Source organism: Siphateles boraxobius, unplaced genomic scaffold, assembly GCF_051911475.1.
Source record: "Siphateles boraxobius isolate OS27281-9 unplaced genomic scaffold, OSU_SipBor_1 22, whole genome shotgun sequence".
NCBI lineage: Eukaryota > Metazoa > Chordata > Actinopteri > Cypriniformes > Leuciscidae > Siphateles > Siphateles boraxobius.
The window spans coordinates 39993431-40007500 of NW_027508833.1; the positions used below are offsets into that span (position 1 = coordinate 39993431).

A 14070-nucleotide genomic window follows, 5' to 3' on the forward strand; every position below is an offset into this window, starting at 1 on the left:
TCAACACTCATAGCGTCATGTTGAATCAGACTGTGAGCTTCATGAAACAGCTGTTCACAGTTTTCCAGAATGACTTTGCCCAGACACAGTTGGTCACGGCATTAATGACCGACATGCTCCGAGAAATAAGTTCCTCCATTGACAGCTTAACCATGGATAGGATCCCGCCATGCCTGATACCCCTGAGTCTAGTGCAAACCGTGCTGGCTTCCGCCATAACAACACCCACTGACCCGTTACAAATCCGCCTTGCCTACTCTTTAGGCAGTGCCATTCCACTGTATGTTGACCCTGCACAGCGAGAGGTAGGCTTCCTCTTAAATCTACCCATCATAGAATCAAGCTGAATCTACAGACTCAAAGATATTGTCAACGTGGTATTTTGGCAGAGCAACACTTATTTTAGGGTACGGACACCCGAGGTGGTAGCTTACCACAACAGCAATACCCACCCGTACTTAGCCCCAAACCTGCACATGTGTACCCTCACCAAAGACATTCACTATCTCTGGCCTAGCAAACCGTTCCTCAGAGACAACACTGATGGAATCTGCGGCCTGCAACATCTGGCCAGTGACACACGTTGCCCTGCGGATGCCAAGCCTCGCAGCAATGTCACCGAGACGCAAGCCGAGATTGTGGGAAAACGGTGGCTCGGCGACACTGACCTATGACCAGCACGACACCGCTACACGCGTCAACCTGCTGAATCAAACCATGTGGATTCAAGTCCCACGAGGAGCCATCCTCCACCTGGACGACCTAGCCTTGTACCACTTTCCGAGTGAAGAATACCAATCCGAGCTAGAGATTCCATCATTCTTTAGGGATCGCAACTTCACTTTCGATCCAGAACTGGAAAAATGGATTGAGGAAGGGGGGTCACAGATCATCGACATCGCTCCCCTTGACACAGCCCTCCAAGCATTATCCAGAATGCCCATCCTGAGCGTGTCACCTGTCGTCCAAGCATGGACCGCCGCTGACACCGCCCTGTGCATTTCAACGATCATCGGCCACACCCTAACCTTGGGCTTGGACTACATTCTATACCGACGAATCAACGAGACGCAAGCCTCTACAGCCAAGCTCACAAAAGCCGTGTCTGGAGGGTTCTGGAGGGGCCTTCGGAAAGAAGACTCCCCGCCAGAGAACGGAGCGAACCTGATCGAGCTGAGCCCTCAGTCTTAACAACCATCTTCAGCATCCTACTTTCATGATTCACCTGCCATCTGACTAGGGTGATCGTGATGGTTCGACGAGGCCCAACCACACGGGTCCTGCCGAACCACCAAGGGGGGAACTGTAACGCAAGCAGATGTTAGTTCTGCCATTTGCTTTTTAATTACTGGTTTCTAATTTGCAAACACAGCCTCACTCTTGTGGACTGTGACACAAGGCAAATGGTGTTCGGACTTGATTGAGTTAGTGATTCTGATCAGCACACGTGGCGCTTTTCTCTAATGAGTAAACAAAGGAATGCCCTGTTTATCGACATGTGACAAAAAGGCGCCGCTCTGACTAGAGATCCCGCAGGAAAACCCCCCAGGGTCCCCTTTTATGAGATTGCACCTCACAAACAAGACATTGTGTAACCAGATAGTCAACCACTATTCTGGTGTTAAACTCATCAATTCACAGAATACGCACACACACAAAACAATTCCCCGCAGGGGATGAGCAAAAGTTCACCACTCCATCGAACGCTGGATGAACTTTCCTACACATACACACACACACACAGAAACACTCATCCCTGACTACGTATGGTCAAAAGTACCTTTCTAAATGTATGAAATGTTTCTCTTGTGTGTTTCACCATCCCCATGTGACCAATTGCTATAACTATAAGCTTTATGGTGTATAATCGAACTTTATATGCGTTTAATCCCGAATAATCATGTATCTTTATCTTACTAGCGCATAGAGGTACCGTGTGTGGTATTGTTATGATCCAAGAAATTCAATGGTATCGAATACTTAACCCAAAGTGCAACTTTGATGCATTATTTTATTAATGCTAGACTAGAAATGTTTTATGATTCAGTTCTGTCTCCTCTGTACATTGGCCGGAACGAAGTGTGCCGCCACGTCTCCTCCCAAACGATTGGATCGGGCACGTGAGAAAGGCGTTCCACTGCTCCCTTTAAAATTCGGAGCTTCTGTTCTGTGCAGTCCTACGCCAGAGAGAGGTTCACTTCTTCAACAAGAACTCCAACCGGAGTTCTTCGTTTGCTTTCTAAATTTCGTTTTAATCTAAGTTTTTCTTTCTGTTGATCTACCTCAGTTGATAGTTTTCCTTTGTTCAGTGTATTCACGAACGAAACTAATTTAAGATTAATCATCTGTCATACGAGCTGAAGAGATCGCAACATCTACCTCCGTCCGAACGAAACTCCGGACCTTCAGCCTACGCTTCTTTTCAAACCAGCTGCACAAAAAGGGCCCATATCAATGCAAGTATAATCTAAAAGGAAATGCTGTTTTAAGGTTGTCGAGAACTTCCTAAAAAGCCTTTGGGTCTCATTTCGAAGTAACTGTTTGAACTGTTCTGTCCTGAGAAGATTTCTCTCTCTCTCTCTCTCTCTCTCTCTCTCTCTCTCACCCTCTAGCTTTCTCTCTCCAATGTTTCGTATTGCAATCATTTTGTTTTTCTTTGTAATTGTTTGTTTTGCTATGAATATTTACTCCTGCGTGATTTAAGTAGTTTATGTAATCTTTAGTCTTGCTTTATTAAATTCCATAATCCTTTGAATTGAATCTGTCTCGTTGTTCCATAAACTTGAAGTCCCTGAAAATGTCGATTTAAGCTACAAGCTCTATTTGGTTTAACTATTGAAATATCTAAAGTGCCTTACACGAAAATATCCCTCCTAGTGGCCATAGGACGGGTATTGTCGCTGTTCATAGGCCGGTAAGTTGTGATAAGGAAGCTTCGCCTCCAGTCAGATACAGATTGCTTGACAAACTAAATTTAAATCACATGAAAATTTACCCTGATAATTGATCTGATTTTACCGGCCTATATTAATAATTAATACAAGCAATCGTGTTAATGATTCATATACGGTGAGGCTTAACCTATTCCCTATTTGGGATAATCTAATTTGTGTATATGATAATGCATATTCATCATCTCATGAATATTATTCCCCCTTTGAGTTAGTAATTTCCCTACAAAAGTCATTGTCGCTACAAAAGCTACATCTTAGTTGCTGCTTATCTTGGCGAAAGCCGAGTACAAATCAGCATGAAGTTTTAACATCTACTCTCGTGTAATGGAAATCAGAAGATGCTTAATAGCGCATTAAATAAAATAAAAATGTGGATTGCCGGAAAATTCCGTCTTGGTGGGGAAAGAGTTAATCGAAATATATTTTTTCAGAAAACAAGATTTAATATCTTAAGTCATTTTAATTCTCAAGTAAAATAATTTCTTGCAGTGTGGCAAACAGCAATGAACTTCTGTAAAACAATTGGTACATCATTTAAAACTCTTTGTTTTCAAGGTGACTGGGATCATCCGTTCGACCCCAACAGCACGGAAATGAGTCGATTTTATGTCGACAAGTACAAGATAGTTCGAGTCCCCATGATGTTTCAGGAGGACAGGTTCTGGACGGCTGAAGACCGTGAGCTGCGCGCTCGAGTGCTGCGTCTGCCGTACCGCGGTGGAGCGGCTCTGCTCATCGTCCTGCCCGACGCCGCCGCCGACTACACCGCCATAGACGACGAGATCAGCGCTGAGCGATTCTTCGGCTGGGTCAAAAACATGAGGCGGATGTGAGCTCAGAACTGGGGGACGTTCACACAGAATGTGTTTTTGCTCCCCTGCGCTACTTCTACATTGTTTTTCTATGTAAATGCGCTCGACAGACGTGTTTGACCGCTGCGCTCGCGTGTTTTGAGCATCTCGCGCATGACAAAGCATCCAAAACATTTGGAGCTCAAGTTAAAAGAAGTTTTTTTAATTAAAAAAAATTGCATTCTGTTTTTCGTTATTTTTAACCACAAAAATGCGTTCTGTGTGAATGAACCTTTTACAGCTACTTTTTATTTTGCGCACTATTAGTGTGTGCGTTACCATTGACCAGGGTTAATAACCATAGAAAAATTGTTACTTAAAATGACTAATTGTTTTAACCATCATGATTGACTTTTATCCATGTTGTACTCTCTCACTCTGACTCTCTCTCTCTCTCTCTCTGACTCTCTCTGACTCTCTCTCTCTCTGACTCTCTCTCTCTCTGACTCTCTCTCTCTCTCTCTCTCTCTCTCTCTCTCTCTCTCTCTCTCTCTCTCTCTCAGGAGATTGGAGGTTCATCTGCCAAAGTTCAAGATGGAGCAATCTTACAACATGCATGAAGTTCTGCCACATCTAGGCATCGCCAGTGTTTTCCTCGATTCAGCAAACCTGACGGGTTTGAGCAAAGAGGGGCATCTGAAAATCTCACAGGTTACTGTAACCTCACACATACTGACATTAACTGTGTTTTTATGTGAATCTTGGGTTAGCGCATAAAATATCGCATGCTGGATGGAAACACCATTTAAAAAATGTGCATAAAAACATTTGCACTCAATTGAGGCGGGTCACTTTTCTTATCCGACAAGAAGACACTCACATAAACTACGAAGGAAACACATTTACTGAATAAATCCCTCAAAAACCTCATGTGACTTTGCCTCAGCGTCAGCTGTGATTGGATAACTGGAGTAACCAGTGGACCAATGGCGTCGCAGCATCTCAGATGTGTGTTTGGTGTTTCTGAAACGCCGGAGTCGAAGTGTGTGATCAGAATGATGTGGTTTAATTCCTCCAGAAGCGTCTCACACACACGAGTGTGTTCCTGAACACCAGCATCCGAACGCCAGAGAACACAACAGTGTTTACTGTGTTTCGTCTGACGCTCGACACACACTCGTTTATGATGGAGGGAAAAGAGAAAGATTGCAGAAACTTACAGTTTATTACTGATATTTTACATCAATTTCCCAGGAAGTAACGATGTTGTTCTCTTGAACACATGAGGGGGAAAGATGGAAACGCTGCTTATTCGCAAATGTTTCATATTCCAATTTTAGTGTTTTTTTCATGCATCTGTAAATTGTGAGATTTTTGGCTTTTCATAAAGTGTTTTTTTATTCAGACTAGTGGACAGAAAACATACATTTTTCATGTATAATTTTCCTGATTTTATACATTTTATTCCTTAAAAATGGCGAAAATGTATTTATTTTTGGCTTTTGACAGTATTTTGTGAGTGATGAATAGAGATATCCAAAATCCCCTCTATATAAACCTTTGACTCTAATATAGGCTATATATATATAAAAAAATGAAACAAGAATTTTGAACCTGACTTCATCCAATGTTCAGATCTTTGTTCCAGAAATGTATTAAAATTAGTAAATATTTAATTAGAAAATGCCTCATTTTTGCATTTTTAAACATACAATTTCTGAAAACTTGTAATTAAAAAAATGATTGCAATTATTAATGAAAACAATCAACTGGTGAAGTATGATTTCTATTAGTTCCCTTTCAGTCGATAACGTCGGACGTAGTCGACGCGACTGAAATGGGATCACGCTAGGGAGCCTGTCTTCTTCGAGTACTATTGAACGAGCCAATGTAATTGGCGTGCGTGATTCGCATCACACACTCCGCCCCCGCGGCGCGGGTATAAATACGGAAGTGGATGCACGCACTAGTTGCCTTTCGCTTCGGAGCCGATTGTTTGATGTCTCTGAGAGTGCTGTTGTCTACAACGAGCGAGTGTGTCGGTGTTCTTCAGGAAGACTCTCCCAGTGCTGGTGTTCTACAGCGCGAGTGCAGCGGTGATCGCGAGCTTTGAGCTCTCAACTGCTGTTTTAACAGCAACAAATTTCTAAATGTTTGTGTGTGTTGATGGCTGGTTAGAGGGCGGAAAAGTGAGTGCTTCACTGTTTCAGTTCTCTGTTCAGTGTTGCCGCGGTCATTCCCCTGTGTGCTCCGGCACTGGTGACGGTCCTATTTTCTGAAAGAGCAACACGGGTGCGTTTGCGTCTTTTTCAAGATGTCATTCCGCCCGTGCGTTTCTGGGTGCGGTCGTTCCCTGTCTCTCTCTGATGGTCACAACTGTTGTGTCACGTGTTTGGCTTACAGCACGCTGAGACAGCTTTTGTGGACAGCTCATGTTTTCACTGTGGGAACATGACTGTCGCAGTGTTGAGGGCGAGACTCGCCTTCGTTCGCGGAGAGCGAGTCCCCATTACCATGCCCCACCCTCGGGTGCTGTGTGGGATGGGTGACCGGAGGATAGTGTTGGATGTCCCGCCCGGTAACCATTCCCTGTGGGCTCCTCACTCCTCCCTTCCACTGCAACCACTGGAGCCTCCTGTGTTGTCTGCTGGTCCATCTGTAATGGGTGGGCCAGCGGTTTCACTCGGGGCTCCCCTGGAGGACAGGACGCCGATTGCAGCATCGGAGGGTGAGCTGACTTCTAGAGATGATGACTCGGCTGCATTGTCTCCCTCCGGGAGTTCAATGTTGCCCGAGCCGGATCCAGAATTATCAGCTATGCTGAAACGGGCCGCCGAGGCTGCCGGGCTCGAGTGGAACCTCCACCGTGTCCCGTTCAGTCTCGGTTGGAATCTGGAGTTTGGTATCTTGGGGCGGGCCGCGCTGGTTCTCAGCTCGCCGCCCCAGTGCCTTTCTTTCCCGAAATGCATGGAGAGCTTGTCAGGTGGTGAACAGCATCTTTCTCTGCCAGAAACTGCCTGACTAGCTTTTCCCCCTCATTACACTTGATGGAGGAACGGTGAAGGGTTGGGAGGTGTCCCTCCATTGGAGCGGTCTGTCGACACAGGTGCACCTGTGTCCGGCGGCCGCTGCCTTTTGGGGGGATCCTCGTCTCCCCCCTAAGGCCTGTGAGTTTCGTCTGCTCCGACGGGCAGAGCTTACAAAGCCTATGGGCAAGCCCCTTCCTCTTGCGTGCCATGGCGTTGCTGCAGGCTAGGGCACCCATGGCATGCACGAGGGTAATCCAGACCGTGCGCTCATAGGTGAGCACCGCACTGCATCCGACCTCACCCTCCGGGGTACGGGTGTCGTAGCGTGCGTGATCGGTCTGGCGATGTCCACCTTGGTGGTCCAGTAGCGCCTTCGTTGGCTCAGCCTGGTTGGTATGGCGGATGCGGACAAGGTTCGGTTCCTGGTCTCCCCAATTTCCCAGGTTGGGCTGGTCGGCGACGCGGTGGAGAACTGCATCAAACAGTGCTCTGCCGCTCAAGCGCAGACGGAGGTCATCCGGCACATCCTGCCCCGGTGGCCAGCTGCTGCCTCCACCCGCCGCCGGTGGCAGCTCCTCCGCCTGCTCGTCGCCGTGGGCGTTCTCCGGCCGCCGCTCCTGCTGGCCCTCCGCAGCAGCCTCCACCCAGGCCTCAGCATGGAGCCGGCCGCAGTAGAGACGCCCAGCCCGCTCCAGGCGCTGCCAAGCCAGGTGGCAAGCGACAGCGAAAGCATTCCGGAGCGGGCCGCCAGGAATGGATGAGATGCTCTTGGAGTGGCACGATCACTCCCTCCCCCCGGGTGAGGGCCGGGTGGAGCCTTTGTTTGTGTGTGTGTCTGTTCCGCCGCTGGCTCCCTAAAAAAAAAAAAAAAAAAAAAAGCGGAGCAAGCGGTACCCACACTTCAAAGAGAGAGCAATTTCATCTGTTCCTGGGTCCCAAGAGGGCCAGTCTGGCGGGTGTGACCCTGTATAGCCTTACACCCCTCAGCTCCCCCTTGGTCGCCAGCAGGCAGCTTGGTGCGTTCGAGGACCCGGTCATCCGCCTTCTCACGTGCCCCCTGCCGCTTGTGGAGACAGGTAAGTGTTGCACAGCACACTAACACCACTCTCTCTACTTTGCTGCCCCAACTCAGGCTCGGCTAACCCGCTCAAGTCAGTGATAGTCATCACATTAGGTGTTGAGCAGACGTGCTCCTGAAAATTCAGTGATATTCATCAAACCGAGTGTTGAGCAGTGCTCCTGACTTGTGCGTGCTTATCTTATCCTGCTGGCGAAGGATTTGATATAGCCGCTCCTCCAGCCGGTACGAAGGCCAGTTGTAAACTCGTTCTTTCGTGCTACTAGGGGGTGGGTCGTGACCATCTTGGCCCAAGATTGGTCTGCAGCTTTGACCTGAAAGACAGGTGCTTCAGATCTCTACCTCCCGCACCGCAGGCCATCCTGTGTGTTGCGTCTAAGGGTGGAGTATCAGTACAGTGTCCTTCCCCTCGAGTGCTCCAGAGCCCGTTGGGTCTTCAGGTCAACTGGAAGAGAGTAATCTCGCCCACGGGCTGAGTATCTCTTTTCTAGTTTTGGAGAGGTACTCGGTCCAACATGTCTCTCCAATGAGAAGGTGTTCAGCTGGTGTTGAAGTGAGAAAGGGTCCCACTGAAAGAACTTTCAGAGGCTCCTGGGGTATATGGTAGTCGCAGCCTTTGGCTCCCTCCATATGTGACCGCTTCAGCGCTAGCTTCACGATCGAGTCCCGAGGTGACCGTGGCAGAGCAGCTCACCCTGTGTGACTATAGTTCATCCCGGTCTGCTGCCAAACCCTCTTCAACAGAGGGGCCATGTACAAAGGGCGTGTTTTAACGGGGGCCTGGGCGACCCCCGACTACACGGGCATTCGTGCCTCGAGTTGTTAGACATTGCGACCGTTGCGCAAGCTTCCCCTGCATGTCACAAACTCACCCGTCACCTCCTCCTTGGAGTCAGACGCTTCTGAGGGCGCCTTGTTCCACTCCTCCCGCTTACTCAATCGTGCCGCCATCGAGCCTCACGACAGTTATAGCCAGGGCAAGTGGAGACTCCACCCCCTGGGTCCGGCTGGGTCATGACCATTCCGGGGCCGCTCAGTTGCCCCCCCGGTTTTATTTTTCCGCCAGTGTTTGGGTAAACCGAGCGGACTACCCTTGGACAAACACTGGGACTCAGCTGCCCCAGGGGCCCGCAGAAATGCGTTTAACCCCAGTGAGCCTTCTAAAAGTGACTGCGACTCAGGGTCGCCTGGCGCCTGCAGGTCAGTGAAATCATCACTCTTCATGTTGAGCAGAACTGCTCCTGAAACTCAGTGAATTTCATCGCACTCAGGTGTTGAGCAGCAATGCTCCTGTAGCTCAGTGAGTCCATCACAGGTAGCTCAGTGAATTCATCACACGCAGTGCTGAGCAGAAATGCTCCTGGTGCTCAGTGAACCGCACTCAAGTGTTGAGCAGAAATGCTCCTGAAGCTCAGTGAGTTTATCACACTCAGGTGTTGAGCAGTAATGCTACTGAATCTCAGTGAACTTGTCACACTCAAGTGCTGAGCAGAAATGCTCCTGTCGTTCAGTGAAATTCTTCGCACTCAAGTGTTGAGCAGAAATGCTCCTGAAACTCAGTGAGTTTATCACACTCAGGTGTTGAGCAGGAATGCTCCTGAAGTTCAGTGAACTTGTCACACTCAAGTGCTGAGCAGAAATGCTCCTGTCGCTCAGTGAGGTTCTTCGTACTCAAGTGTTGAGCAGAAATGCTCCTGAAGCTCGGTGAGTTTATCACACTCAGGTGTTGAGCAGGAATGCTCCTGAAGCTCAGTGAACTTGTCACACCCAAGTGCTGAGCAGAAAATGCTCCTGAAGCCCAGTGATCTTCACATGTTGTGTTGAGCAATGCTCATGTCTTTTGCGCCCGTCGCTTGCACCTACGTGCCAAGTCAGGAGAGGAACAGGTCTTCATAGTTGCCCCTTATTGGCCCAACTAGACCTGGTTCCCTTCAACAGCCTTCCTGACTTCCCCTGAACTCTTTCGGGGACGGGGCACGATGGCACACGCGTTCTTCCCCCGGAGATTCCGGGTGGTCTTACATCTGAACGCGGAGGTTCAGGTGGCTATCACAAGAACATGTGATAGTTACCATCACTTCTGCGAGCACCCCCTAGAATTGGGTAGCGTGCTTACGCCTTTAGAAGTGGAACCTAGTCGTTGAGTGCATCTTCTCTCCAGAGGAGATCCTGAAAGCTTTCGATCACTTCAGTGCTCGCTTTCCTGCAAAATGGGTTGCAGTAGGCTGTTTTCCTTCGCCCTCAAAATGATGTTGCCTCGGTGTTTAAACGACGCTCATCGTGTTGCAGAAGTATGCAGAAGCACGTTCTGATCGTCAGGTTCCTGAGGAGCAAGGTCTTGTAAATCCTTGTGTCCCTCTTTATCCTCTTGGGCCTTGTCCCTGGTGCGACTGCACTGCAGAGACCGCCCCTGAGCCACTGCAGGCAGTGAGTTAAAAATTCTGTTATATCAGTTCTCCTGCTCGCGTGGTCTCTACTAGAGGGTAGGGACTTGCTCGCTTTCGGTCAACGTATTGTGCCTGGAGTCTGGGCCGGCTAACTCTCACAAGCTGAGACCCCGGCTCGGATGGTGCCCAAGGTTCCTACCTCTCCCGTAATAGGAGCAGGTGGTGAGCCTGCAAGCGCTGCCCTGGAGGAGGCAGATCCAGCCCTGGCTTCTCTGTCCGTTCGCTTGGACGTGTACAGAATGCAAGTCATAGACCTCAGACCAGCTCTTCAAATATCTGTTGGAATTCAGCAGAGAGGGAAGGCTGTTTCCATGCAAAGTTGCACTTAGTGCTTGCCTTCATTTCGGCAAAGATCCGAGATGCAACATGTCCACTTAGGTGTTGAGCTCCTCTATGATGAGTGTAAAGTGCTCCGCCTGGGCGTTGACGATATACTTTGCTAAACAGATTCTAGAGTTGGGGGCTGGACGACACCTGGTTGAACCGCTGCTTCCCGTGGGCTCCCTTCTCATGAAGCCAGTTTCACCGTGAGCCCGGTTCAAGTGTCGGCTTGCTGCGCCATTCCCCTCCTATGGACTGGATACGTGCGCCTTTCTACTCCAGTTGAGTTCCCTTAAAATTGAACCCTGTTGAGTTCCTCCACACCCCTCCGACGTCGGACGTGCGGAACGTCTGGTGTTAGGCCTACCACTCGTAAGCAGTGTGGAACCTGTGTTAGGCTGGGTCCATATGTTGCGGTCCCTTCGGTGACCCCATATGTGTATTCTTCCACGATACGGCTCCCTGCGGTGAGCCCGTGTCTTCCCTCGGCAGAGTCTCTCTGCCGTCACTGTCCGGTGTGTCTCCCCCCGTCTTAGGCTGGAGCCACCCCAGTGACATTCCATATGTTAGACTGCCCGGTTTCCGCCCAGTTCATATGTGTATTCTCCACGTTACCTCCCTCGGGTTGGATGTGGCTTCCGCAGCGTCCCTTCCTTCCAACGTACGGGGAACGCTTTCCCAGTGGTCCTGTAGGAACAGCAGTGACTTCCCTGGCCTAAGCCCTGTCCTTCCCCGCCTTAAGTTTGCGGGGGCATCAGGAGGCTTTGGTTTAGGCACTGGAAGGTGGCAGCGTTAGTGGCGTGTTCAATGGTTGATCCCATTTCAGTCGCGTCGACTACGTCCGACGTTATCGACTGAAAGGGAACGTCCTGGTTGCGTATTCCTCCCTGAAGGAGGGAACAGAGGACGTAGTCCCCTTGCCACTACCGCTGGACCACCGCTGACCCCGGGTTACTCTCGGCTCCTCAGCGAAAAGCAACTAGTGCGTGCATCCACTTCCGTATTTATACCCGCGCCGCGGGGGCGGAGTGTGTGATGCGAATCACGCACGCCAATTACATTGGCTCGTTCAATAGTACTCGAAGAAGACAGGCTCCCTAGCGTGATCCCATTTCAGTCGCGTCGACTACGTCCTCCGTTCCCTCCTTCAGGGAACGGTGGGTTGCATACGCAACCAGGACGTTATTGTTTTACTCTATTCACCTGAGGTGTCTCGCCATAAATTCACAACATTTTTGATTGATTGATTGATATCTTTATTTTGAACATGTAAATACAGAAAGAAAAGAAAAAATAATAATGGTAAAAAAAACAGATGAACAACAAAATAAAACTCCATACTTTCCAGTACTTAAAACAAAAAAAAACTACTCTATATACATGTGCAAAAAGGAGTAGGAAGAAGTAAAACGTATGTACTCCTACCCCTTTACACCCTAACTACTATATTTAAGGCTACTAAATAATAAATCTACATAGATAATAAATCTATAATCAATGAAAAAATATATATTCAAAAGTTCTATTTATTGGATGTAAATGCAGCCATTAATGCTTTATCCGTGTGTGTGTGTGTGTGTGTGTGTGTGTGTGCGTATGTGTGTGTGTGTGTGTGTGTGTGTGTGTGGTGTGTGTGTTGTGTGTGCGTGTGCGCGTGTGTGTGTGTGTGCGCGCGTGTGTGTGTGTGCTGTGTGTGTTGTGTGTTGTGTGTGCGTGTGTGCGCGCGTGTGTCTGTGTGCTGTGTGTGTTGTGTGTTGTGTGTGCGTGTATGCGCATGTGTGTGTTGTGTGTTGTGTGTGCGTGTGTGCGCGCGTGTGTCTGTGTGCTGTGTGTGTTGTGTGTTGTGTGTGCTTGTGTGCGCATGTGTGTGTGTGTGTGTGCTGTGCGTGCGTGCGTGCGTGCGTTCGTGCGTGCGTGTGTGTGTGCGCGCGCGTGTGTGTGTGCTGTGTGTGTTGTGTGTTGTGTGTGCCTGCGTGTGCGTGTGCGTGTGCGTGTGTGTGTGTGTGTGTGTGTGTGTGTGTGTGTGTGTGTGTGCGTGTGCGCGCGCGTGTGTGTGTGTGTGTGTGTGTGTGTGTGTGTGTGTGTGTGTGTGTGTGTGTGTGTGTGTGTGTGTGTGTGTGTGTGTGCAGGTGCTGCATAAAGCCGTGATCGAGGTGGATGAGAAAGGCACCAGCGCAGCCTCCGCCACATCAGTGGGAATCACGGCTTATTCTCTGCCGGCCACTTTCATCATCAACAGGCCCTTCTTCTTCTTTCTGTACCATGAACACACTTCTAGCCTGTTGTTCATGGGGAGAGTGATCGACCCCACACAGAACTGACGACACAAACACACAAACTGGCTGCACTAAACAGAGACATGCTTTCAACAAACACACACAAAGGGTCAATCACACACTAATGACATCAACATTAGCAAATTAAAATCACACAAATAGTGCACTCGTCTGTAATCGTGAGTGGATGAACAGTGTGTGGATGAACGCAGTGAACATATTCTGAGAAATAAAGTGAGGAAATTGTGTTTTTCCCCTCTCTGCTTTCTCTCCACTGACGGCGAGGGCTTCGTGTGCAGTGTAGACAGAGAAACATGAGGAACTATGATGAGGTGTACAGTATACAGTAGGCCAGGTGTGCCCAACCCTGCTCCTGCCGATCGACTGTCCTGCACAGTTTATCTACAACCCTAATTAAACACACCTGCCTTTAATTTTCAAGTGATCCTGAAGACCTTAATTGGTTGCTTCAGATCCTGAAGACCTTAAAGCAGCACCAAGTGACTTTTCCTCTGCGGTCGCCCTACAGGTTGGAAGCGGAATTGTCCATTACCGCTGTCGTAAATAATTTAGCCTACGCAGCCGACTGTCGCACGCACACGCTCTCTGTTTATCAGCACCGGCTTTGGAATCAACAATGGCCACAGACAAGGTAGAGTATGATGCATGATTTTATGAAAGTATGATGTATTGCGACATCACAAACGAACAATTGTAGCAATTGTAACGCGTGCCGTAAAGCAAGTCAAATTAGTAGTTTTCTTATGTCTCATTAGAACTACAGAAACGCGACCCGATCTGGCAATCTTACATAGCGTGGATATATCAGATAAAGGACTGCAAAGCTGTGGCATAAGTGCATTTCACCATGTCACGACTTGATGAACCACTGAAACGATTTTGGAAACATTATTTTAAGGTAAAAAATCTTACTTAGTGTTGCTTTAATTGTTTGATCAGGATTGGAGATGAACTGTGCAGGACAGTCGATCGGCAGGAGCACACCTGCAGTACGCTATCTCGCACGTACTGGATGTTATGGATGTTATTCTGGATGCTCCAGTATAACGCTGGGTAATGGAGAGAGAACACCTGAGACTCACAATATGAGCTTCTGACAGCATGAAGACGAACAAGTTAAAGGGGTCGTTGATTATGATTTCACTTTTCTGAC

At 48.6% G+C, this 14070-nt stretch overlaps 1 protein-coding gene across 1 annotated transcript in view; it reads left to right on the forward strand.

Annotated features, from left to right (window-relative positions):
* The window catches only part of serpina10b (serpin peptidase inhibitor, clade A (alpha-1 antiproteinase, antitrypsin), member 10b), a 31670-nt gene extending 18526 nt beyond the window's left edge, over positions 1 to 13144 (forward strand). The window contains exons 2-4 of the mRNA XM_077240146.1: positions 3510 to 3783; positions 4309 to 4456; positions 12750 to 13144. Coding sequence (XP_077096261.1) covers positions 3510 to 3783; positions 4309 to 4456; positions 12750 to 12941 — 614 coding nt within the window. The 3' untranslated portion in view covers positions 12942 to 13144. The remainder of the gene's footprint in view (positions 1 to 3509; positions 3784 to 4308; positions 4457 to 12749) is intronic.
* Positions 13145 to 14070: the final 926 nt, after the last annotated feature.